This window comes from Babylonia areolata, chromosome 31 (genome assembly GCF_041734735.1).
Source record: "Babylonia areolata isolate BAREFJ2019XMU chromosome 31, ASM4173473v1, whole genome shotgun sequence".
NCBI classification, from domain to species: Eukaryota; Metazoa; Mollusca; class Gastropoda; order Neogastropoda; family Buccinidae; genus Babylonia; species Babylonia areolata.
Genome location: NC_134906.1, coordinates 29,820,275 through 29,845,301, shown reverse-complemented (window position 1 = coordinate 29,845,301; position 25,027 = coordinate 29,820,275). Strand labels below are relative to the sequence as shown.

At 40.6% G+C, this 25,027-nt stretch overlaps 1 protein-coding gene across 1 annotated transcript; it reads left to right on the top strand.

Moving 5' to 3' along the window:
- Positions 1-8,151: 8,151 nt before the first annotated feature.
- Positions 8,152-23,856, top strand: LOC143275963 (uncharacterized). The gene is made up of 7 exons (XM_076580318.1): positions 8,152-8,189; positions 9,618-9,703; positions 10,135-10,251; positions 10,766-10,897; positions 13,572-13,805; positions 15,072-15,217; positions 20,477-23,856. Exons 2-7 carry the CDS (start codon positions 9,637-9,639, stop codon positions 20,726-20,728), a joined length of 948 nt encoding a protein of 315 aa, XP_076436433.1. The 5' UTR covers positions 8,152-8,189; positions 9,618-9,636; the 3' UTR covers positions 20,729-23,856.
- Positions 23,857-25,027: the final 1,171 nt, after the last annotated feature.

The following is a 25,027-nucleotide window of genomic DNA, read 5'->3' as shown; positions in this document are numbered from 1 at the left end:
ATCCTTGCAAAGAAGGTTCTTTTTCTTTTTCTTCTTTTTTTTTTTAATAAGATTTTTTTTTTTTTAATGAGGTTTCATGGTTATAACAAGAACAGAATGTGCTATCCTGTCTTCAGTAAAAAGTGTACTGTACCTGTTTTTAAAACTAATTAAAAAAAAATGCTAGTAATCAACATTTTGTTTTGTTTAGCACACTTGATAGGCGCACATAAGTACACACAGACTATCACCACACACACACACACACACACACACACACACACACACACACACACACCACAAACCCACACATGCAAGCACACACACACACACACACACACACACACATGCGCGCTCACGCATGCACGCACACACACACACACACAGTTATTGGAGAAAGCAAGACTCGGGGTAGATGGAAGAATCATTGCATGGTTTGACCATTATGCCACTTTTGGTCAGAGAGTGTGTATGTGTGTGAGTGTGTTCTGCACCCTTCCCCATCTCGTTCTTGACACCATTATCTCTTTCTCAAAGTCAAATTGAATATAAAAAACAAAAAACAAAAAAATTCTTCTATAATATGCTTGTATGAAACTTTAAAGGAATATATAAAGTAAATACATTTAATTTGTGAAGGATTTGGCATGTCTGTAAATTCAGATCACACTGTGTTTGTTTGAATAAATATGTATGTTTGTATGTTGTTTTTTGGGGGGGTTGGTTTGTGCATATACACACATGCTCATTATAGTTTTGCCCTCTTTATGTAACGTGAGTTTGTGAAAATGTACAAACGAGACTTTTTTCATTTCATCATTCGAGTGCAATGTAACATTGTGCAATGACATTAACTGATAAAGTGGAGAGAGTGGGGAGGATGTGTGTGGGGGTGCGGGGGTGGGGTGGGGGGGATGTGTGGGCGAAGGGTTGAAAAGTGCGAGTTTGTGCGAAAGAAGCCTCATTATGTTAACGTTCTCGTCGTCTGTGTCAGTATGGGTGGAAATTCTGAGCCAGAAATTTCCCCTTTCCTTTCGCTGTCTTTGTTTTCTGACGTTTTTCTTCTTTTTTTTCTTTTTTTCTGTGACCCCTGTTGGCTTTGGTGGTTGTTTTTTTTTGTTTTGTTTTTTATAGTTTTTTTTTTTCTGCGTTGCTGGTCCAGTCACCAATATTTGAAAAAAAAAGAAAAGAAAAAAGTAAAAAAAAAAAAAAGCACCTTGAATATGTTTTTGGTCATTTTCAGGACTTGATGATTTGGTACTCTTACTGTTTTCTTTTTTTTTCTTTTTTGCGCCCAGGACATGCGAGCTTCCTGTTTGCAATGTTTGGTTTTGAATGCCGTTACATACAGTTTAGTGCAGTAACGTATCAGAACATTTATGTTCAGGTTATTATTATTATTATTATTTTAATCCATATAGGTTACTGGTTGGTTGTGGGTTTGGGTGTTTTTTTTTGTTTTTGTTTTTTTTAATCCTCTGGTGAAAAATTGATGGAATGGTTAGTGTTCCACACACGGTTGGTGGATGTACACTAAATGGCAGGCTGAACAATTGTCACATGTCCAGAGACACTGTGTAGACAAACGTGTTCAGCAGGAGTTGTACACATGTTCAGGAGCTGTGCACAAATACATGTTCAGGAGCTGTGCACAAGTAATGTCAACTGTACCTCAGTGAGGTGACAGCCCTTCACTGACATCCTGACCTGTAATGTCATCTTACCTCAGTGAGGTGACAGCCTGACCTGTAATGTCAACTGTACCTCAGTGAGGTGACAGCCCTTCACTGACATCCTGACCTGTAATGTCATCTTACCTCAGTGAGGTGACAGCCCTTCACTGACATCCTGACCTGTAATGTCATCTTACCTCAGTGAGGTGACAGCCCTTCACTGACAGCCTGACCTGTAATGTCAACTGTACCTCAGTGAGGTGACAGCCCTTCACTGACATCCTGACCTGTAATGTCATCTTACCTCAGTGAGGTGACAGCCTGACCTGTAATGTCAACTGTACCTCAGTAAGGTGACAGCCTGACCTGTAATGTCATCTTACCTCAGTGAGGTGACAGCCTGACCTGTAATGTCATCTTACCTCAGTGAGGTGACAGCCCTTCACTGACATCCTGACCTGTAATGTCAACTGTACCTCAGTGAGGTGACAGCCCTTCACTGACATCCTGACCTGTAATGTCATCTTACCTCAGTGAGGTGACAGCCTGACCTGTAATGTCAACTGTACCTCAGTGAGGTGACAGCCCTTCACTGACATCCTGACCTGTAATGTCATCTTACCTCAGTGAGGTGACAGCCTGACCTGTAATGTCAACTGTACCTCAGTAAGGTGACAGCCCATCACTGATAAGCATACTCATCAGCAACAGTGGAGGGATATTCAATCAACAGCTGACATGCAGATTTTCCCAGCTGGTCATTTGGCTGGCTTCACCGGTGGATTTTTTTACAGGTTGTTCTTAAGAGGCCGACATGTATTTCATCTTTTTTCAGAGCTTTACAGAGAGAAATGAACTGAAAGATTTTGTTTTAATTCTTTTTTCTTTTTTTTTTTTTTTCTTTTTTTAAGGGGGGTTGGGGCAGGGGGCTGAGGGTGAGCAATGATTTTGATTTGTCAGTGAAAGTACCAAAGCCTTTGCTTAAGTTTGAAACAAAGTGTTGGTGTGTTTGATGAATCCTAAAGTTCTTTTGATTCAATGATTTTGGTTTGTCAGCAAAAGTACCAAAGCCTTGGCTTCATTTTCAAACAAAGAGTTGATGTATTTGGTGAATCCTAATGTTGTTTTGAATCAGTGATTTTGATTTCTCACTGAACGCTCTAGAGCCTTTGTTCAGTTTATTGATGTTTCAAAAGGTGTGTTGTTTGATCAGTCCTTATGTTCTTTTGAATAAGTAGGTTCTATTTGTGGACTCCTAACAATGATGGGGTGTTCAATTTTTGTCAGAAGAAATGGGCTCAGAGGGTGTTTAGATACTGATGGATTCTGACCCCACGAAAAATGTCCTTGATATGTAATTGCTCGGATTGTGGTTTTGCTGCTGATCTTGTCAAAATGATTGTGCTTCTTTCTTTTCGTTGTTGTTTTGTGGTGGTTGTTGTTAAGTTGCAAAATCCATTGAAGATCTCACCTTTGAGCAATGAGTTGTCTGTTGGCTGACTGTAATCAGCATTTGTTGTGTGTTGGTGGATGTGTGTCAGATGGGAATGACTACTGGAGCATGTCTGTATCTTTTCTCAACACCCCGACCAGTGCATTGGGTTTGTGCCAAGGTCTGACATCTGTGCTTTTAGTTTCTTTTTCTTTTTTTCTTCTTTGAAACAGATGTGATGTAGCATGTATCTTGTGGAGATCAGTCAGCTTGCTCTGAAACCTCAATGAAACGGAAACTGTATTTTCTGTGATTTTTGTTTTTGAGGCCTGCGTTTAATTTGTAGTTTTGTTGCATTGCATTTGAAGGAGTCTCACTTTCATGTTGTTCCTTGAATTTTTTAACTGAAATAACGTGTGGTTTTTATTATTTTATTTTTTGCTACTTTCAGACAATCTTTTTGAATTTATAAATTACCAAGTAATTCATTGACCAGCAGGACTTTCAAAGTGAACATGATCTGTCATGCTTTCAAATCAAATTCAATTAAAAAGGATGCGTCTTTATAGATAAAATGCAAATGAACTACTTGATTCTTATGTGATTCATCATACCTCTTTGCATGTGTGTGTGTGTGTGTTAATTATGCGATGAAGACGCAATAAAAGTAAAAGAGGTGTGAAGAAGAAAGTGCACAATAATGTGGTGGGTAAAGGTGTGTGCCACTGTCGGAGATGGGTATGTTTTCATTTATATGAAATAAATATACTCTGTCCTCCCTTTTCTTAGTTTTCCCTTTGTCGTCTTTTTTATTTTATTTTATTTTATTCAGTTGCTCTTAAACTGTGAACTGCTAATTGCTGCATTTAATTTTTGTGTCCAGATCATTTGTTCAGTAATAAATGATGTAATTTCTCTTTTTTGTGTGTGTGGTTTTTGTTTTGTATTCCAACTGACATCCACGACTGCAATTCGTAGAATTTTGGATTTGTTTCTTTGGAATGGAGAGAGAGTGGGTATTTTTGTCTTGCCTGTGTGAGAGCTGTGGGGTACCTTGCCTCCCCCCCCACCCCCCTCCCCAACCCCCTCCACACTTGTGTGAAATGGCTGTCAACATACGTCGGTCAGTTCCTCTGTCAAGTTGTTCACATGGACTTTAATCATCTTCTGTTCTATGTGTCAAGTGGCTGTGAAAGCTGTTCAGTGTATGGTGTGGTTTTGGACAGAGCATGAGTGGTACTCTGTTTGTGTGTGTGTGTGTGTGTGTGTGTGTGTGTTGGTGATCCCCAGGTGTGGTTGCTCAGTGTGAGAGTTGTCTTACATCTGATTGCAGCCTGTGTCAGTGTGTGGAGCAGTTATGGTCTTCATCAAGTCTGACTGTTGTGTGACTGACGGCATGTGTGAAAAATCTCATCGGACTTGAAATTGCCTCTTTTTATCAGTTGAATCTGGTGGAATAAAACAATCCAAGAAATCTGGCAGTGTGTGTGTGTGTGTGTGTTGTTGTTGTTGTTGTTGTTTTCAAGTTTATTCACTCAAATTATTTTAGATGGGGAAAGAAAATTGTCTGATGTCTAAATACTGACTGGTACTTAGCAACTGGGCATTTGTATGAACTAACAGAATTGTTGAGTCAATGAGGAGTTGAATATTTCTGTAACTGAGATGTTGGAAAGTTTAGAAATAACCTCTTTTATGTTATGGTAATAAGCAAAAAGAAAAGAAAAGAATATGGGTATTTCATATTTTCTGTCCACATAGGCATACAACATTCCTGGTATATTTTGTTTTGAAGGCATCAATTTTCCATTAAAAAAAAATGTAAGAGTGTATTTTCTTCCTAATGCTGAACTGAATGTTTATTGTGTTAATGTCCAATTTTGTGTGTATATTGTCATATATGTTTTAAGGTTATGCTTGTGTGTGTGTGTGTGTGTGTAGTTCTCTCTTAAGTCTCATTCAGAAACTAATCATCAATCTGCAGCGCATTTCAATTTGCAGTGCATGAAAACACACACACACACACACACACACACACACACACACACACTCATGTACTCACATATGCACATTACATGTGTGTAGACATGTGCACAAATGCACACACACACACACACACACACACACACACACACACACACACACACTGGATGACTCTGGTTTATGATACAGGTTAAAAGTCCTATAGGACATTATGGCCATCAGAATCATGATTTTGTATCCAATGTCTCGGCAGAGACTCGACACAGGAAGGCGGGGCCCAGTCCTCTCCTTCCGCCGTTTTAACCTTCCCCAACTGAAGTCAGGTTCCCATTGACACCTGGGTGGAGTGAGGAACATCGGAGTAAAGTGCCTTTCCCAAGGACACAACACCATGCCGAAACGGGGCCTGGAACCCTGGTCACTGGTGAACACTGGACCACAAGTCCAACATCTAACAGCCTCTGTTACAATACCTCCCAAGACACAGACTAGCATCAGTTACAAACCACTGTGTATACACACATAATGTAAACACTTAGCTTTAGACTAGCATCAATTACAAACCACTGTGTTTACACACATACTGTAAACACTGTTATGTTTTGTTTGTCAGATAAAACAGGAACTGTTTAGACTAGAAACAACTACAAATGACTGTTTACACACACGTAATGTAACAGTAAACACTTTTAATTTTATTAATAATAATATAATAATTGTTATTATATTATTATTATTATTATTAATTCTATTCATCAAATGTAACAAGAATCATTTAGACTAGCATCAGTTACAAACCACTGTGTATACACACATAATGTAAACACTTAATTTTAGACTAGCATCAGTTACAAACTACTGTGTTTACACACATAATGTAAACACTGTTATGTTTATGTTTGTCAGATAAAACAGGAATTGTTTAGACTAGCAACAACTACAAATGACTGTGTATACACACATAATGTAAGAGTAAACACTGTTCATTTTATTCATCAAACATAATGAGAATCATTTAGACCAGCATCAACTGTTCATTTTATTCATCAAACATAATGAGAATCATTTAGACCAGCATCAAATACAAATGATTGTCTACATACATCATGTAACAGTAAACACTGTTATTTTTATTTATCAAATAGAATGGGAATCATTTTAGACTAGCATCAATTACAAAGCACTGTGTTTGCACACATAATGTAAACACTGTTATTTTTATTTATCAAATAGAATGGGAATCATTTTAGACTAGCATCAATTACAAACCACTGTGTTTGCACACATAATGTAAACACTGTTATTTTTATTTATCAAATAGAATGGGAATCATTTTAGACTAGCATCAATTACAAACCACTGTGTTTGCACACATAATGTAAACACTGTTATTTTTATTTATCAAATAGAATGGGATTTGCATGCACTTGGTGTAAATGTTATTGATTGTTAATCAAAGTCAGACCACACATGCCATCAATGAAGTCCAAAGTAATGAACTGACTGGAAACATTTTCCATGGCTTCGTCTCCGCCCTTTTCTGTTTAATCCTTTGACTCCTACTGAGGAGTATTCTCGTCAGAGAAGAACTGTCGCCTCACTGAGATAGATCAAGTTTGTAAGCCAAGAAATCCGTCATCATTCTTAATTATGACTTATACCTCTTTGGGTTACATGAATACTGGTACCTTAGCTTGGCAAAAATCACTTCCATCATTGACACTTATACAAAACGTAGAAAATACAGTTTAATATTGATGATGCACATTTCAGCAGTTCAGTCATGCATCTCTTGACTCAAGTTCTTCAAGGCCTAAAAATAAAATGGCATGAAAAGATGGGTTTTAATCAAATCAGGAAACTAAGGCAAATAGTTTCAGAAAACTGTGCACAGACAGAAGTTCAGAAAATTCAACTTGGAATGAGAAATGTAACACTTTTGATAGACAACTTAAGAACAACAACAAACACTGAACAAAATTTGCTCTTTTCTTCCTACATTATTTCAACAACAACAAAATCAGTTATTCAGTAAATCAGATGTTTTAAGTCACTCCAAAAACCGACACAATTTCTACTAATGTATAATGTGTGATGGAAACACAATATATATGGGAATCATTCAAATTATCACACACACACACACACACACACACACACACAATTATCACACACACAGACACACGCACGCACGCACACACACACATACACAGACACACACACACGACACGCATGCATGCACACACGCGCATGCACGCACACACACACATACACTCACACACACACTCACACACACACACACTCACACACACACACTCACACACACACCACACACACACACACACACTCACACACACACACACACACACACACACACTCCCACACACACACACACACTCACACTCACACACGGGTCACTGGTATGGTACACTGGTGTCCTGGATAAGTTTAAAGAAGTGTGTCTTCAGGAAAGACTTGAACTTCAATTTGAACTGGAATCAGACGTTTTAGGCCTGTGAAGGCCTGTTCGTCGTTCAACTGGATACAGTATACCAGCATGTGTGGCCTAATGATAGCATACTAGATCATAAATGCTTGGAGAGTTGGCCCAATGAGCGTCTAACCTAGTCTTGAAAGATAACATGGTTGGGGCAGTAACAACAGTCTGGCAAACCGTTCCATTTATTAACAACTCGCTCTGTAAAGAAGGAACTGCACACTTTCAGTCTGCAATGTGATTTATTTAACATTAAACTGATGCCTCTTCTATCTCTACTTACTGCAGGTGATAGTTGGGGATTTGTGGTCTTGTAAGACTTGACTGAAGTGGAAAATGAAGAACAATAGAAGCCTTATCCGCTGAAGAAAAGGTTCTAACACTGACCAAAGGACTTTGTTCTGACAGAAGGAATGCTATGATGTTTTTGTTCTGGCTGAATGGTTGGTGCCTCAACCATGATACAGTCATCATCAGACTACTTGTCATAAAAAGAACAATGTGTGATGATCCTTTCGCTTTTGACGTGTTCCGTTAAAAAGTCAATTGTATTCAATCAAGAGGCACAACTCTGCATACTACTTCCGGAAACTTCGGCGCACGTTGTACATTTTGACGACAAGACGTAAGTGTACGAATAAAGTAGTATAATTACCGTTTTTGATTGAGAGCATAGATATTCAATAGCAAGCAAGTACAGTAAAATTCGACAATTAAGTGAAACATAAGTAAAACAGCAATACATTGGCTTGAATAACGCATGCATGCTACGAACAGACTCTAAATCTCGTATGTAAAAACTAAAGACTGCAACTGAAAGAGCGAAAGTTGTACATAAACCCTCAGAACAAACATTCCAACAGGGAAAATCGTTATTGAAATGAATGGAGAGATGCCCAGCAGGCTGCTCAAACCGTGACGTTTTCCAAACAGCTTACCGAATGACAGTAAACATTCTCGCCAGCTCAGCCAGATCCGGTGTAAAACCCAATACAGGCAATATTCCTTCTTCCCCAGAACGATACGTGACTGGAACAACCTGCCTGAAACAGCTATAGCAGCAGACACCTTGGACACCTTTAAGTCTAGGGTGCCCCCCAGTCAGTAGTTAATTAGATAATAGGTCCCCTACCCCCCCCCCCTCCTCCCCACCCCCTCTCTTACCCCAATACTTTTGGGGGGTTTTAATTTATTTTTGGGGCCCTGCTGTCTTAGATCAGCAAGGGACCGGCTAGCTCAGAAGGGCGAAAAGTGAAGTGATAGTAGCCTGCCGGAGAACCCACTTAGAGTAGGACTGAGTAGGACTAAGGACTATTGTTGTCTTATTTATTTTTTTATTATTATCATTTTATTAGTATTACTATTATTATTACTACTACCTTTTTCTATATTATAATTATTATTTATTTATTTATGTAAGCTTATCTATTATTTATTCCCCCGTTTTTTTTTTTTTTTTTGTTTTTTTCTCAAGGCCTAAGCGCGTTGGGTTACGCTGCTGGTCAGGCATCTGCTTGGCAGATGTGGTGTAGCGTATATGGTTTTGTCCGAACGCAGTGACGCCTCCTTGAGTTACTGAAACTGAAACTAAGTTTTCATCCTCACTAATAGGTCTGTCGGTTTCTGTAGCTTGTTTTTCTTTCATCGCAACCCAACGAAAACGGCATAAAAATCAAATTGATGATTGTGGCCGTCAACGCAGTGAAAGTGAAAGACAGCCTCCTTGAATTAATTTATCAATTATAAAGTTAAACAGAACTTCGGTCAACAAGGTTTGTTCTTATAAATGATCACGTTTACAACTTTTATGTTCACTCATGACAACTTGACATTGAAATGGCAGATCTGCTTAGATCATAATGATGATAATAGTAATAATAATGATAATAATCATCAGCTAAAAAATCAGATCATTTCAAATCAGAAATAGTTTTGGCATACAACTAACTTAAGAAAATTAATTTTCAGATGAGTGTAGCTTAGTTTAGCTAATCCTTGCTCTTCTACTTTTAGGTCAGTGTAAATCTGATGTGGATAACTTTTACTGTGACAGGTCAGTTGCAGCCATCATCATGGCAGAGGACAAAGACAACCTCTACTTCAAGAGACTTCTGAATATGGTGCCAGTGCAAAACATAGGTACTTGTTTTACTTTACTCTGTTTTATTACATTTTACTCAGTTATTCCTTTGAATTTTATGGCATTGTTTCATTTGAGGTCATAGGAACAATGACCAGAATATCACTTATATATCATAGACCGTTCTGTTGTTAACACATTGTCCTAAATGGCTTTATCATCCAAAATTGATTAGTTTGCAAGTGTATTTTAGATTGTTTTCTTGTCATTTGATATGATGAAGCGGTTAGATACTATCAGTGATATTATGTAAGGGAAAAAAAAAAAAAAAAGAATGGGGAGGGAAAATTAATTCTAATGTGTTTGTGTGCATGCATGCATACGTGTCTACATGTTCATGTGTGTGTGAAAATGATTCTCTTGTTACTGTAGGTGTAGTTGTACAGTTATTATTATTGTTGATTGACATTATTGTCATCATTGTTGTCAGAAACAGACCTTGGCCATAGTGAGAGCAATGAGACAGTTGTGGATCCTAAACCTCCCAAGAACAAGAAGAGGAAACACCAGGGCTCCCATGACACTCAGGACACAGTGACGGCCACAGGTTGGTCTGTCTGTATCTATCTATCTGTGTCTGTGTCTGTCTCTGTCCACACACACTGTTTCTTCATCTACTTTTTTTTCCGTCTTTCCCACTTCTCTGTGTGTGTGTGTGCAATAACGTGTGTGTGTGTTTGTATGTGTGTGTGTGTGTGCAATAACATGTTTGTGTGTGTGTGTGTGTGTGTGTGTGCAATAACATGTGTGTGTGTTTGTGTGTGTGTGTGTGTGTGTGTGTGTGTGCAATAACATGTGTGTGTGTGTGCAATAACGTGTGTGTGTGTGTTTACAATAATGTGTGTGTGTGTGTGTGCAATAACATGTGTTTGTGTGTGTGTGTGTGTTTGCAATAATGTGTGTGTGTGTATGTTTGCATCAACATGATGTATATTTGTGTGTGTGTGTTTGTAATAATGTGTGTGTGTGTGTTTGTATTAACATGTAATTACTTAAACTGAGACAAAAGCAGAGTGGCAGACATGGTTCAGGTTGTGACAGATCAGTGCTGTGATGTGCAGACGAGAAGATACAGAGGAAGAAGGAGAGCAAGCAGAAGAAGAAGAAGAAGGAAGAGAAGAAAGCGACTGGGTCCCACGTCAACATTCAGGAGATCCAGGAGAAAATGAGAGCCAGGATTGCTGAACTGCAAGGTAGTCATTGTACTGGTTTGTGTTGTTATCGTGTTGTGTTGTATTACAGTTTTGTCACAGCAGTTTCTGTTTGAAGGAGGTGCCAGAGCATGGAGGCTGATCCACATGCACTACACCACAGCTACTTAAAAAAAAAAAAAAAGGAGAGAAAAAAGAAAGAACACACTGACACAGACACACACAGACACTCACACACACAGACAGACACGCACGCACACACACACACACACACACGCACACAGACACACACACACACACACACACACACACACACACACACACACACACACACACACACACACACACACACACACAAACCAACAACTGAGCAGATGCCTGACCTATGCAAAACCCAGCACGCTGGTCAGGTTTTGTCTCAGTGTGAAATTCTGGCTGCTCTCCCCAGGAGGTCGTGTCACCACAGTGTGAAATTCTGGCTGCTGTCCCTGGGAGGTCGTGTCACCACAGTGTGTAATTCTGGCTGCTCTCCCTGGGAGGTCGTGTCACCTCAGTGTGAAATTCTGGCTGCTGTCCCCAGGAGGTCGTGTCACCACAGTGTGAAATTCTGGCTGCTCTCCCCGGGAGGTCGTGTCACCTCAGTGTGAAATTCTGGCTGCTCTCCCCGTGTCACCTCAGTGTGAAATTCTGGCTGCTCTCCCCGTGTCACCTCAGTGTGAAATTCTGGCTGCTCTCCCTGGGAGGTCGTGTCACCTCAGTGTGAAATTCTGGCTGCTCTCCCCGTGTCACCTCAGTGTGAAATTCTGGCTGCTCTCCCCGTGTCACCACAGTGTGAAATTCTGGCTGCTCTCCCTGGGAGGTCGTGTCACCTCAGTGTGAAATTTTTTTCTTTCTTTTTTTCTCCTCTGTCTGCAGGTGTACTTGTTTTACTGTCAAACTGGAGTTTTCTACAGAATTTTGCCAGGGACAACCCTTTTGTTGCCGTGGGTTCTTTTACGTGTGCTAAGTGCATGCTGCACACGGGACCTTGACTTATCATCTCATCCGAATGACTAGTGTCCTGACCACCGCTCGAGGTCTAGTAGAGGGGGAGAAAATAAAAGCGACTGTGGGATTCCAGCCAGTGCCCTAGGATTCTCTCACTTCTTGATTTTATTTGATGTGGATATTTTAATAGCGCCTATCCTCAGTCAGAGACCAAGCTCTAAGCACTTTACAAACTCGGGGGTCCTTTACACAGGTTGCCAACCTAGGTGGAGCCGACTGACGGCTGCCATTGGGCGCTCAGTCATCACTCCTTTCCTCTGTCATTCAATCAGATTTCAGGCACACACACATACACACTCAGACAGACATGTAACATTTCTAGGCGGACACGTTACCATGACGTCAGCACTCCACGGGCATCAAATTTCTGATGGGAAGAAGCAGTGGTAGGGTGCTACAAAATACAGGAAAACTTCATCGTTCCAAAACAGAGAAATTGTTGATACGTTTGCTGATAAAAAGGCGACATGCATTTGTTCTAAATAAGAACACAGTCTGACCAAGCTCCCACATTCAAACAAGAACACCCTTTCAGTTTCATAGTAAACATGTGCACAATGTTGCAAAGGTCTTCGAATTTTCTTTCTTACCATCTTTTGTAACTTTCTTTCCTCTAATGTCTCTTCACTTTAAGTGGTGTTTAAGACGTTTAGTGTGGGTGTGTGCATGTTTGTGTGCGTATGTGTTAAGAGTGTGTGCATGCATGTGTGTGCGTATGTGTTGAGAGTGTGGATATGCATGTGTGTGCATATGTGTTAAGAGTGTGTATGCGTGTGTGTGTGTGTGCATGCAAAGAAAAGGATCAGTTAGTGCAGTTTGCATCCTGTGTATACTAAATTATAATCTCAGTAAAAGAATTTGAAAAAGAAATTAACTACAATAGTACCTGATTGGTTGATTGTTTTATTTCCACCAGCGAAGCGAAAACAAAAAATAAATACAATAGTACCTGATTGGTTGATTGTTTTATTTCCACCAGCGAAGCGAAAACAAAAAATAAATACAATAGTACCTGATTGATACATTGTTTTATTTCCACCAGCGAAGCGAAAACAAAAAATAAATACAATAGTACCTGATTGGTTGATTGTTTTATTTCCACCAGCGAAGCGAAAACAAAAAATAAATACAATAGTACCTGATTGGTTGATTGTTTTATTTCCACCAGCGAAGCGGAAGCAGAAATTAAACACAATAGCACCTGATTGATACATTGTTTTATTTCCACCAGCGAAGCGAAAACAAAAATTAAACACAATAGCACCTATTGATACATTGTTTTATTTCCACCAGCGAAGCGAAAACAAAAATTAAACACAATAGCACCTATTGATACATTGTTTTATTTCCACCAGCGAAGCGAAAACAAAAAATAAATACAATAGTACCTGATTGATACATTGTTTTATTTCCACCAGCGAAGCGGAAGCAGAAATTAAACACAATAGTACCTGATTGATACATTGTTTTATTTCCACCAGCGAAGCGGAAGCAGAAATTAAACACAATAGCACCTATTGATACATTGTTTTATTTCCACCAGCGAAGCGGAAGCAGAAATTAAACACAATAGTACCTGATTGATACATTGTTTTATTTCCACCAGCGAAGCGGAAGCAGAAATTAAACACAATAGCACCTGATTGATACATTGTTTTATTTCCACCAGCGAAGCGGAAGCAGAGCAACCTGACCTCAGCAGAGCTGCAGGAACGGAAGCGGCTGGAACGGAAACAGCGCCGCCTGGCGGGACGGAAGGGGAAGCAGAAGAACAAGAAGGAGGGGGGACACAAGGAGAACGGATTGTCCGCCCCTGACCTGGTGTCAGTGAAACCGCCGACCAAACCGGTGGTGACGAAGGAAGGGAAACTGGTGTTCAGCAAGTTTGACTTCACAAAGTCAGGTAGGGATCAGTGCTGTGGCTGTGTGGGCCATGGGGTTTGAATTATTGCCAGGATTTCTATGAACTGAGCTAAGTCAGGTAGGGATCAGTGCTGTGGCTGTGTGGGCCATGGGGTATGAATTATTGCCAGGATTTCTATGAACTGAGCTAAGTCAGGTAGGGATCAGTGCTGTGGCTGTGTGGGCCGTGGGGTTTGAATTATTGCCAGGATTTCTATGAACTGAGCTAAGTCAGGTAGGGATCAGTGCTGTGGCTGTGTGGGCCGTGGGGTTTGAATTATTGCCAGGATTTCTATGAACTGAGCTCAGAAAGTTACATCTGATCTTCTCCGTCTCGCTCCTTGGGGATGATGGGGGTTCTTTCAGTTTCCCTGCCTTCTGGAAATTGTTTTCTAAAAGTTTCCTCTTTTCTATTGCTCTGTTTGTTTCTGGCCTTTCTGGCTCACGTGTGTTTGCACACAACATGAGTCTATGCTATAATTATGTTTTTCGGTTGTGTGTGTGTATGTGTTTCTGAGTGTGTGTTTGCAAGTCTGTGGTGAACGTTTTCGACAGATAACAATGTGGCGTGTGTGAGTGCAGGGGAGAGGACGAAAAGTGCAGAGTTAGCAGGGAAAGACTACAATAGATAATGTATTATTTACAGACAACATTCTCTATGTGTGTGTGTGTGTGTGTGTCTGTGTCAAGGAATAGAATAATGTATTATTTATAGACAACACTGTGTGCATGTGTGTGTGGGGGGGTGAGGGGTGGGGGGGGCAGTGAGTGTGTGTGAGCAGGGTAGAAGAAGAAGAGTGCAGAATTAGCAGGGAAGGACTACAGGAGATTATGTAGTATTTACAGACAACACTGTGTGTGTGTGTGTGTGTTTATGTCAAGGAGCAGGGAAGGACTACAATAGTAAAGCATTATTAACAGACAACACTGTGTGTGTTTATGTCAAGGAGCAGAGAAGGACTACAATAGTAAAGCATTATTTACAGACAACACTGTGTGTGTTTATGTCAAGGAGCAGGGAAGGACTATGATAGATAAAGCATTATTTACAGACAACACTGTGTGTGTTTATGTCAAGGAGCAGAGAAGGACTACAATAGTAAAGCATTATTTACAGACAACACTGTGTGTGTTTATGTCAAGGAGCAGGGAAGGACTATGATAGATAAAGCATTATTTACAGACAACACTGTGTGTGTTTATGTCAAGGAGCAGGGAAGGACTATGATAGATAAAGCATTATTTACAGACAACACTGTGTGTGCAGGAGAGAAGAAGAAGAGTGCAGAGCTGGCAGGGAAGGACTACAGGAGAATCCTGGCCCGTCTGGAGGAGAGGGAGGCCAAGGTGGCCAAACTGAAGGAGACTGACTCTGACGCTGCCTCCAGGCTGGAACAGAAACATGTCTGGCAGGTCAGTTCCTCCCCCACTTCACCTGTGTACCTGTGTCCTCCACAGAGCTTTTACCTGATGTGTGTGGATGCTGGGGTCTGTTTCAGTGTAGAGACTTCTTCTCCATCAGCTGTGTATAGAGTCGTTGGGGCTCTGCACAGAGGAAGTGTTCATCAGGTTCCTCCAGGTCTGTCTGCTGTGTGTCGTCAAAGCCTGGGTCTCTGCAAATGGTTTTCCTGTCCGTTCTGTAATGTTGTCTGTCAAATGGTTTTCCTGTCCACTCTGTAATGTTGTCAGTCAAATGGTTTTCCTGTCCACTCTACAGTGTTGTCTGTCAAATGGTTTTCCTGTCCACTCTACAGTGTTGTCTGTCAAATGGTTTTCCTGTCCACTCTACAGTGTTGTCTGTCAAATGGTTTTCCTGTCCACTCTGTAATGTTGTCTGTCAAATGGTTTTCCTGTCCACTCTACAGTGTTGTCTGTCAAATGGTTTTCCTGTCCACTCTGTAATGTTGTCAGTCAAATGGTTTTCCTGTCCACTCTACAGTGTTGTCTGTCAAATGGTTTTCCTGTCCACTCTACAGTGTTGTCTGTCAGATGGTTTTCCTGTCCATTCTGTAATGTTGTCTGTCAAATGGTTTTCCTGTCCACTCTGTAATGTTGTCTGTCAAATGGTTTTCCTGTCCATTCTGTAATGTTGTCTGTCAAATGGTTTTCCTGTCCACTCTACAGTGTTGTCTGTCAAATGGTTTTCCTGTCCACTCTGTAATGTTGTCTGTCAAATGGTTTTCCTGTCCATTCTGTAATGTTGTCTGTCAAATGGTTTTCCTGTCCACTCTACAGTGTTGTCTGTCAAATGGTTTTCCTGTCCACTCTACAGTGTTGTCTGTCAAATGGTTTTCCTGTCCACTCTGTAATGTTGTCTGTCAAATGGTTTTCCTGTCCACTCTGTAATGTTGTCTGTCAAATGGTTTTCCTGTCCACTCTACAGTGTTGTCTGTCAAATGGTTTTCCTGTCCACTCTACAGTGTTGTCTGTCAGATGGTTTTCCTGTCCACTCTGTAATGTTGTCTGTCAAATGGTTTTCCTGTCCACTCTACAGTGTTGTCTGTCAAATGGTTTTCCTGTCCACTCTGTAATGTTGTCTGTCAAATGGTTTTCCTGTCCACTCTACAGTGTTGTCTGTCAGATGGTTTTCCTGTCCACTCTGCAGTGTTGTCTGTCAAATGGTTTTCCTGTCCACTCTGTAATGTTGTCAGTCAAATGGTTTTCCTGTCCATTCTGTAATGTTGTCAGTCAAATGGTTTTCCTGTCCACTCTACAGTGTTGTCTGTCAGATGGTTTTCCTGTCCATTCTGTAATGTTGTCAGTCAAATGGTTTTCCTGTCCACTCTACAGTGTTGTCTGTCAGATGGTTTTCCTGTCCATTCTGTAATGTTGTCTGTCAAATGGTTTTCCTGTCCACTCTACAGTGTTGTCTGTCAAATGGTTTTCCTGTCCACTCTACAGTGTTGTCTGTCAGATGGTTTTCCTGTCCACTCTGTAATGTTGTCAGTCAAATGGTTTTCCTGTCCATTCTACAGTGTTGTCAGTCAAATGGTTTTCCTGTCCATTCTACAGTGTTGTCTGTCAAATGGTTTTCCTGTCCACTCTGTAATGTTGTCAGTCAAATGGTTTTCCTGTCCACTCTACAGTGTTGTCTGTCAAATGGTTTTCCTGTCCACTCTGCAGTGTTGTCTGTCAAATGGTTTTCCTGTCCACTCTACAGTGTTGTCTGTCAAATGGTTTTCCTGTCCACTCTGTAAGTGTTGTCTGTCAAATGGTTTTCCTGTCCACTCTGCAGTGTTGTCTGTCAAATGGTTTTCCTGTCCACTCTACAGTGTTGTCTGTCAAATGGTTTTCCTGTCCACTCTGTAATGTTGTCTGTCAAATGGTTTTCCTGTCCACTCTGCAGTGTTGTCTGTCAGATGGTTTTCCTGTCCACTCTGCAGTGTTGTCTGTCAGATGGTTTTCCTGTCCACTCTACAGTGTTGTCTGTCAAATGGTTTTCCTGTCCACTCTGTAATGTTGTCTGTCAAATGGTTTTCCTGTCCACTCTGCAGTGTTGTCTGTCAAATGGTTTTCCTGTCCACTCTACAGTGTTGTCTGTCAAATGGTTTTCCTGTCCACTCTGCAGTGTTGTCTGTCAGATGGTTTTCCTGTCCATTCTGTAATCAGCTCAGCTGCCCCATGGCGGTTGCCGTTGGGGCGCTACAGATGACCTGTCAGCCAGTCCTCTCCATCCATCCCTGTCTTTCGCACATTTGACCGCCTCGCTCAGCTTCAGTCCTGTCCATTCTGTGATGTTGTCTTCCCATCTCTTCTTCTGTCTTCCTCTCTTCCTTCCTCCTCTGACTGTTCCCTGGAGCACTGTCTTGGCAAGCCCCTCTCCTCTTGTTACGTGGCCGAACCATTTTAATTTGCGCCTCTTGATGGTGGTGAGAAGGTCTTCATAGGGACCAATGGCTTGCCTTATTCTGTTTTTGACTTCCTCATTGGTTATGTGGTCTTTATAAGAGATGCCAAGCAGTCTTCTGAAGCATCTCATTTCTGAGGCCTGAATCCTCTTCTCCAATTCTGCTGTAAGGGTCCATGTTTCACAAGCGTACAGGAGAACTGAGTAGATAAGAGAACGCATGAGTCTTATCTTTGAGCTGAGCTTGACTGCCTTGTCCTTCCAAATGGTGTTCAGCTTGGCTAGTGTTGCAGCTGTCATTGCAATTCTGGCTAATACTTCAGGCTTGGACCCCTCATCTGAAACTATTGCTCCAAGGTATTTGAAATTCTTCACGGTTTCAAGCTTTTCTCCGTTGGCAGTGATGTCAGTTTGGATGCCATTGTCATTGTTTGTCATCAGTTTTGTTTTGTTTGCACTGATTTCCATGCCGTAAGCTGTGGCGGATCTGTCTAGTTGCCTGACCAGGTTCTCCAGTTCTTGTTCTGAGCCTGCGAGTCCGTCTATATCATCAGCAAAACGCAGGTTTGTGATTGTTCTGCCACCAATGCTGACTGTTCCTTGGTGGTCTTCAAGTGCATCTGTCATAATTCTTTCAAGGAAAACATTGAAGAGTGTCGGCGAGAACATTCTGTAATGTTGTCAGTCAAACGGTTTTCCTGTCCACTCTGTAATGTTGTCAGTCAAACGGTTTTCCTGTCCATTCTGTAATGTTGTCAGTCAAATGGTTTTCCTGTCCATTCTGTAATGTTGTCTGTCAAATGGTTTTCCTGTCCATTCTGTAATGTTGTCTGTCAAATGGTTTTCCTGTCCACTCTACAGTGTTGTCTGTCAAATGGTTTTCCTGTCCACTCTACAGTGTTGTCTGTCAAATGGTTTTCCTGTCCACTCTGCAGTGTTGTCTGTCAAATGGTTTTCCTGTCCACTCTGCAGTGTTGTCTGTTGTCAGTTTTTCTGTCTTCCCTTCCGTCTCCCTCCCTCAACAGTTTCTTGAAGGATTGTTTCAGCAAGGTCACTGGGTCATGTAACATGGCCATGCCAACGTAGCTTTCTTTACCTTCACTGATGTCAGATGTTAAGGTCCAGCTTTCTTTACCTTCACTGATGTCAGATGTTAAGGTCCAGCTTTCTTTATCTTAACTGATGTCAGATGTTAAGGTCCAGCTTTCTTTACCTTCACTGATGTCAGATGTTAAGGTCCAGCTTTCTTTATCTTAACTGATGTCAGATGTTAAGGTCCAGCTTTCTTTACCTTCACTGATGTCAGATCTAAAGGTCCAGTGTGGGGCTTGATGGCTTGGCACACTTTTTCATTTCCCTGCACCAGAAACCTTCTCTTTTCTATTGCGTTGTTTCTAGATTTTCTGTTTTTCTGTCGTCTCTTTCATTCTTGCTTTCTGGTCCGTTCACCTCAGTTTTGTTTTTCTTGAAAGATTTAATATTTTATGTCTTTTGTATACTTGATAATTGAGTCTTCTTACTATGTTATTCTCCCATTGGTGATTTTGGCTTTGTCTGCTGGTTGTCATGTATTGTGTTTACCTTCAGGTTAGGTTTTCTGGTCTGTTGTCATGTGTTGTGTTTACCTTCAGGTTAGGTTTTCTGGTCTGTTGTCATGTATTGTGTTTACCTTCAGGTTAGGTTTTCTGGTCTGCCTGTTGTCATGTATTGTGTTTACCTTCAGGTTAGGTTTTCTGGTCTGCCTGTTGTCATGTATTGTGTTTACCTTCAGGTTAGGTTTTCTGGTCTGTTGTCATGTATTGTGTTTACCTTCAGGTTAGGTTTTCTGGTCTGCCTGTTGTCATGTATTGTGTTTACCTTCAGGTTAGGTTTTCTGGTCTGTTACATGTGTTGTGTTTACCTTCAGGTTAGGTTTTCTGGTCTGTTACATGTGTTGTGTTTACCTTCAGGTTAGGTTTTCTGGTCTGTTGTCATGTGTTGTGTTTACCTTCAGGTTAGGTTTTCTGGTCTGTTGTCATGTATTGTGTTTACCTTCAGGTTAAGTTTTCTGGTCTGCCTGTTGTCATGTATTGTGTTTACCTTCAGGTTAGGTTTTCTTGTCTGGTGAAAAATTGACGGACATAGGTATGCCCAAGGTTTACATGCATAAATGTGACTAGAAAATGGATCAGTCTTAGAAAAATGTGAGAACCATTTCCAGGTCTGGAAAAGTCTTGGAAAAAAAGTCTTGACCAATACCTGTCTAAAAACTACTACATTAAAAAAGAAAAAAAAATTTAAGTGACAAAAACATTGATGCAGGGATATCTACCAATTTGTCAGCAATGTAGCAGATGAGTCTTTGGCTTGGTGTTTGATATGGAAATTTTCACTCAGGTGTGGAAAAGGATCTGGAATTAGAATGGAATTTTGTCTTGTCACATGTGTTGGAACTCTCTAACGGAATTCATCGCCCAACATTTCAGAAAGAAATCTCACCTTTTTTTTTTTTTTTTTTTTTCTCAACAGATTACATAGATTTTAATATTACCTTATTGGCATGATGTATGTTCTGTGTATGTGGATATGTGCATGTGAGTGCATGTTATTGATATAAATGGATGTGTTGATTTGTACAGTGTATAATGATGTGCAACAATTTGTCTTAACATTGTGTGTGTGTATGGTGGATTTTCATTTGACCGGTTTTAATCTTTTTTTTTTTTTTTTGTGGTGTGCCTGCGATTGCACAACTTAATTCATGTGGATTAACGAAGCATTCCTAGATATAAATGTATTTTTGCTTTGCTTTGATTTGACCTTGCACTGTTGTTTCTGCGTGTCAGGACGTAATGGACAAGGCCAAAGGTGAGAAGATCAAGGACGACGTGACCAAGGTGAAGAAAGCTCTGAAGAGGAAGGAGAAGATGAAGGAGCAGAGGAAGAACAAGTGGAAGGATCGACAGACTGCTGTAGACAAGATGAAGGAGAAGCAGCAGGAGAAACGGGAGCAGAACATCCAGAAACGTCAGGACGACAAGAAGGCCAAACACCGGAAAAAGCTCATCAAGAAGGGAAGGATTCTACCTGGTTTTTGATTGGGACGCTGTGAGGGGTGTGTGAGTGTGGTGTGTGTGTGTCTGTGTGTGCTTGTTTGTGTGTGTTGCACAGTGTGTGTGTGTGTGTACAAATGAGAGTGTGCGTATGTGTGTGTGTGTGTGCCTGTGTGTGTGTGTCCGTGTGTGTGAATCAGAATCAGATTTTAAGATTTAAAAAAAATTGTCCTCAAAGCCCATCAAGTTTGAAAGATAGTCACAGTGAGAATATTCAGTGCATATGTGAGAGAGAGAGAGAGAGATAATGTGTGTGTGTTTGACTGTTTTTGTGTTTGCTTGGGTGTTTCTGACAGGGAGAGAGAGAGGTGCACCCTTGGTTTAGTCTCAGGTTTCATGGGGTTCCAAAATACAGGGTGACCAGACTTGGAATGACTTGTGTCTGATTTCACTGTGACTTGTGTCTGATTTCACTGTGACTTGTGTGTCTGATTTCACTGTGACTTGTGTGTCTGATTTCACTTTCACTGTGACTTGTCTGATTTCACTGTGACGTGTATCTGATTTCACTGTGACGTGTATCTGATTTCACTGTGACTTGTGTCTGATTTCACTGTGACTTGTGTGTCTGATTTCACTGTGACGTGTGTCTGATTTCACTGTGACTTTTCTGATTTCACTGTGACGTGTATCTGATTTCATTGTGACATGTCTGATTTCACTGTGACTTGTGTCTGATTTCACTGTGACTTGTGCCTGATTTCACTGTGACGTGTGTCTGATTTCGCTGTGACGTGTGTCTGATTTCATTGTGACTTGTGTCTGATTTCACTGTGACTTGTGTCTGATTTCACTGTGACTTGTGCCTGATTTCACTGTGACGTGTGTCTGATTTCGCTGTGACGTGTGTCTGATTTCATTGTGACTTGTGTCTGATTTCACTGTGACGTGTGTCTGATTTCACTGTGACTTGTGTCTGATTTCGCTGTGTGACTTGTATCTGATTTCATTGTGACGTGTGTCTAATTTCGCTGTGACATGTATCTGATTTCACTGTGACTTGTCTGATTTCATTGTGACTTGTGTCTGATTTCGCTGTGTGACTTGTATCTGATTTCATTGTGACGTGTGTCTGATTTCGCTGTGACGTGTGTCTGATTTCACTGAATGATTGACTCAAAATTAGCATGAAAAGGTATATGTGTTCAGTGCACTGTACATGTATAAATAATTATGGAAAGCTGTTAATTAAGCGTGTTTTACTCACATTTTCAATTTCTTGTGTTGTTATATGTGTCGTTTCTGAATTTCTGCCTGTGCACAGCTTTATGAAACCATTCTCCTTGGTTTAATGACTTAATTTACTCTTTTTCCATGCAGTGTGGTTGTCCAGACTTGAAGAAATTGAGTTAGGGTATACTGCTCTAAAAAAAAATAAAGGGGAAAAAAGAGGAAGACGTTAAGTCATGCAAGAAAAAAACATGGGGAACAAGAGAGATTGAGATTCAACACAATTCTTACTGATACTCAAATTCTGTTCTCTGTATAAATCTTTATTGAAACATACATCATACAAGTATAATTTGTTATCAAAATCATACCAAATTTCACTTTGTCCTTTCATAATATACTTTCAAAAGTTTCATATAGATAACTCTGAACACACGTGTACAATCATATCAAATTAAAAAGACAAAAGAAATGTAATTCAATACTTTTTTTAATATGAGACAATGCAGAATATGACAAATTTTCAACATGTTTGTTACACTGGAATTCTTTGAAATACATGTACAACACGTCGACTGAACACAATAATATCTATTAAAAAAAAAAAAAAATATGTAGACACCAAATTCCATGAGTAAAATGAACAGTGTCATTGTTATTCCTGACAATTATGTCTAGAGTACATTTCAAACCAGAAAAAAAGAAGAAAACAAATGACTAAAAAAAAAAAAAAGGAAAAAGTAGACCAGTACAAACCTATTTCCATTAAACCAAAAAAGGTTATAAATTGTTTCACCGCCAAGTTTCTGTGTGAAAAACACTCCTCAGCGACAAATCTTTTAGATATCATGCTCTCGGTCGTACGCTTTGGTTCCATGTCAAAACAACACAACGGACTTATTCACTTCAAGGGTCACTGTTCTGCTGGCGGGGGAAACTGGCTGCAGCTGTCAAGCTTGGTTACAATGTGAACAATGGTCTGTCAACATGACCCCTCAATGTCCACAAAAGTCGCCTGTGGTGGCGAGCTGTCTAGTCAGATAAAGTCGCCTGTGGCAGTGAAAGAGTTAAAGATCCCACAGCAATCAAGGCAGAGAAGCCATATCCGTGTCCAGAGCTGGGCATAGGAAGGCAGTGAATTCATACCCACTGTGTCCAGGGCTGGGCATAGGAAGGCAGTGAATTCATACCCACTGTGTCCAGGGCTGGGCATAGGAAGGCAGTGAATTCATACCCACTGTGTCCAGGGCTGGGCATAGGAACAATCATCTCCTGCCGTTTTAACCTTCCCCAAAGCAAAACTTCTAACCCATTGACACCTGGGTGGAGTGAGGAACATCGGAGTAAAGTGCCTTTCCCAAGGACACAACACCATGCCGAAACGGGGCCTGGAACCCTGGTCACTGGTGAACACGGGACCTGAAGTCATGTACTTAACCAATTCTGCTGTTGGGCCTTTTCAAAAATATCTCCATTAATTCAAAGACGAGGGAAAGATAAAGAGGAAATGAGTTGACAGGAGAAGAAGTAGTAGAAGAAAAAATGAAAGACAAATAAAAGAAAGGAAGAAGCCAAGACAAACTGGCACACTTGATAGGCATGTCCGATATGAATTCACAACTGTGAAAAATGAACACAACACACATCACATAGCATTGCAAACTTGCGGCAGTGAAAAGCGCACACACACACTCTCTCTCTTTTTTTTGTTTTGTGTGTGTGTGTTTTCTTCTTTTTTCTCTCTTTGTCCAGGGCTGGGTAGAAAAAAGCATGTGTACTTGCTTATCTCATTACCCTGGTGAAATAAAATTTCGTTTCGTTTCATTTCGTTTCGTTTTTCACACACACACAAACATATGCGCACACTCTCGCTCTCACACACACACTCTGTGTGTCTCACGCACACACACATGATACACACACACACACATGATACACACACACACACACCAGCACATAACTGAACACATAAACAGCCAACATGTAAGTATGGGTGTGTATATTTATATATGCCTGATTGTCTGTGTGCTTGCATTTATTAATGAGAAATGGCACATGTGCTTGTGTGTGTGTTACTAATAAGTGTGTGCATGCATGAGTGTATGTGTGTGGATACAGTTTGTGTTCAAGTTGGCTACAGACAATCAAAATCACATGTAAGGCATGGGGGAATGGCAACGACAATTTACCTCTTTTCTTTTTTTTAAAACTATAAAACCTTGTGATCACCATATATATATTTTTTCTTCTTCTTTTTAAATATATATATATAAGATACAATCAAAGGTACTGATAAAAGCTTGCATTCTGCACATTTTATATTTTCTTCTTCTTTTTAAGATACAATCAAAGGTACTGATAAAAGCTTGCATTATGCACATTATTCATTTCAAGGTGATAGAAAAACAAACAGTACGGATCACAGATAACAGACATCCTGCCCACACACACACACCATCATTGACCCCCCCCCCCTCCCCCCTGCCCACACACACACCCCATCCTTGACACTCACACATATACCCCATCCTTCCTCCCACGACTCCACCCCACACATGCTGAACACACACAAACAGTCTGCAGTCTCTCAGGTTAGTGATGAGCAGTGACAATACTGGAGGCGGATATGAGCAGACACTGCTACATGGGGAACACTGATGAGCAGAGACGATGAGCAGTCGCTCAGCGTGCCAGTCTAGAACCAAACACGTCTTAAACACAGTCATAAAAAAGAAAAGAATGCTCCTCTAGAGCTAAGATAACTTAGAGAGTCAAAAAAAAAAAAAAAAAAAGAACAATGGAGTCACTGAGTGTGCTAATCTAGAACCAAAGATGTCTTACAGACAGTCCAGGAACAATGGAACCATTGGAAGTCACTGAGTGTGCTAATCTAGAACCAAAGATGTCTTTCTGACAGTCCAAGAACAATGGAACCATTGGAAGTCACTGAGTGTGCTAATCTAGAACCAAAGATGTCTTTCTGACAGTCCAAGAACAGAACAATGGAAGTCACTGAGTATGCTAATCTAGAACCAAAGATGTCTTACTGACAGTCCAAGAACAATGGAACCATTGGAAGTCACTGAGTGTGCTAATCTAGAACCAAAGATGTCT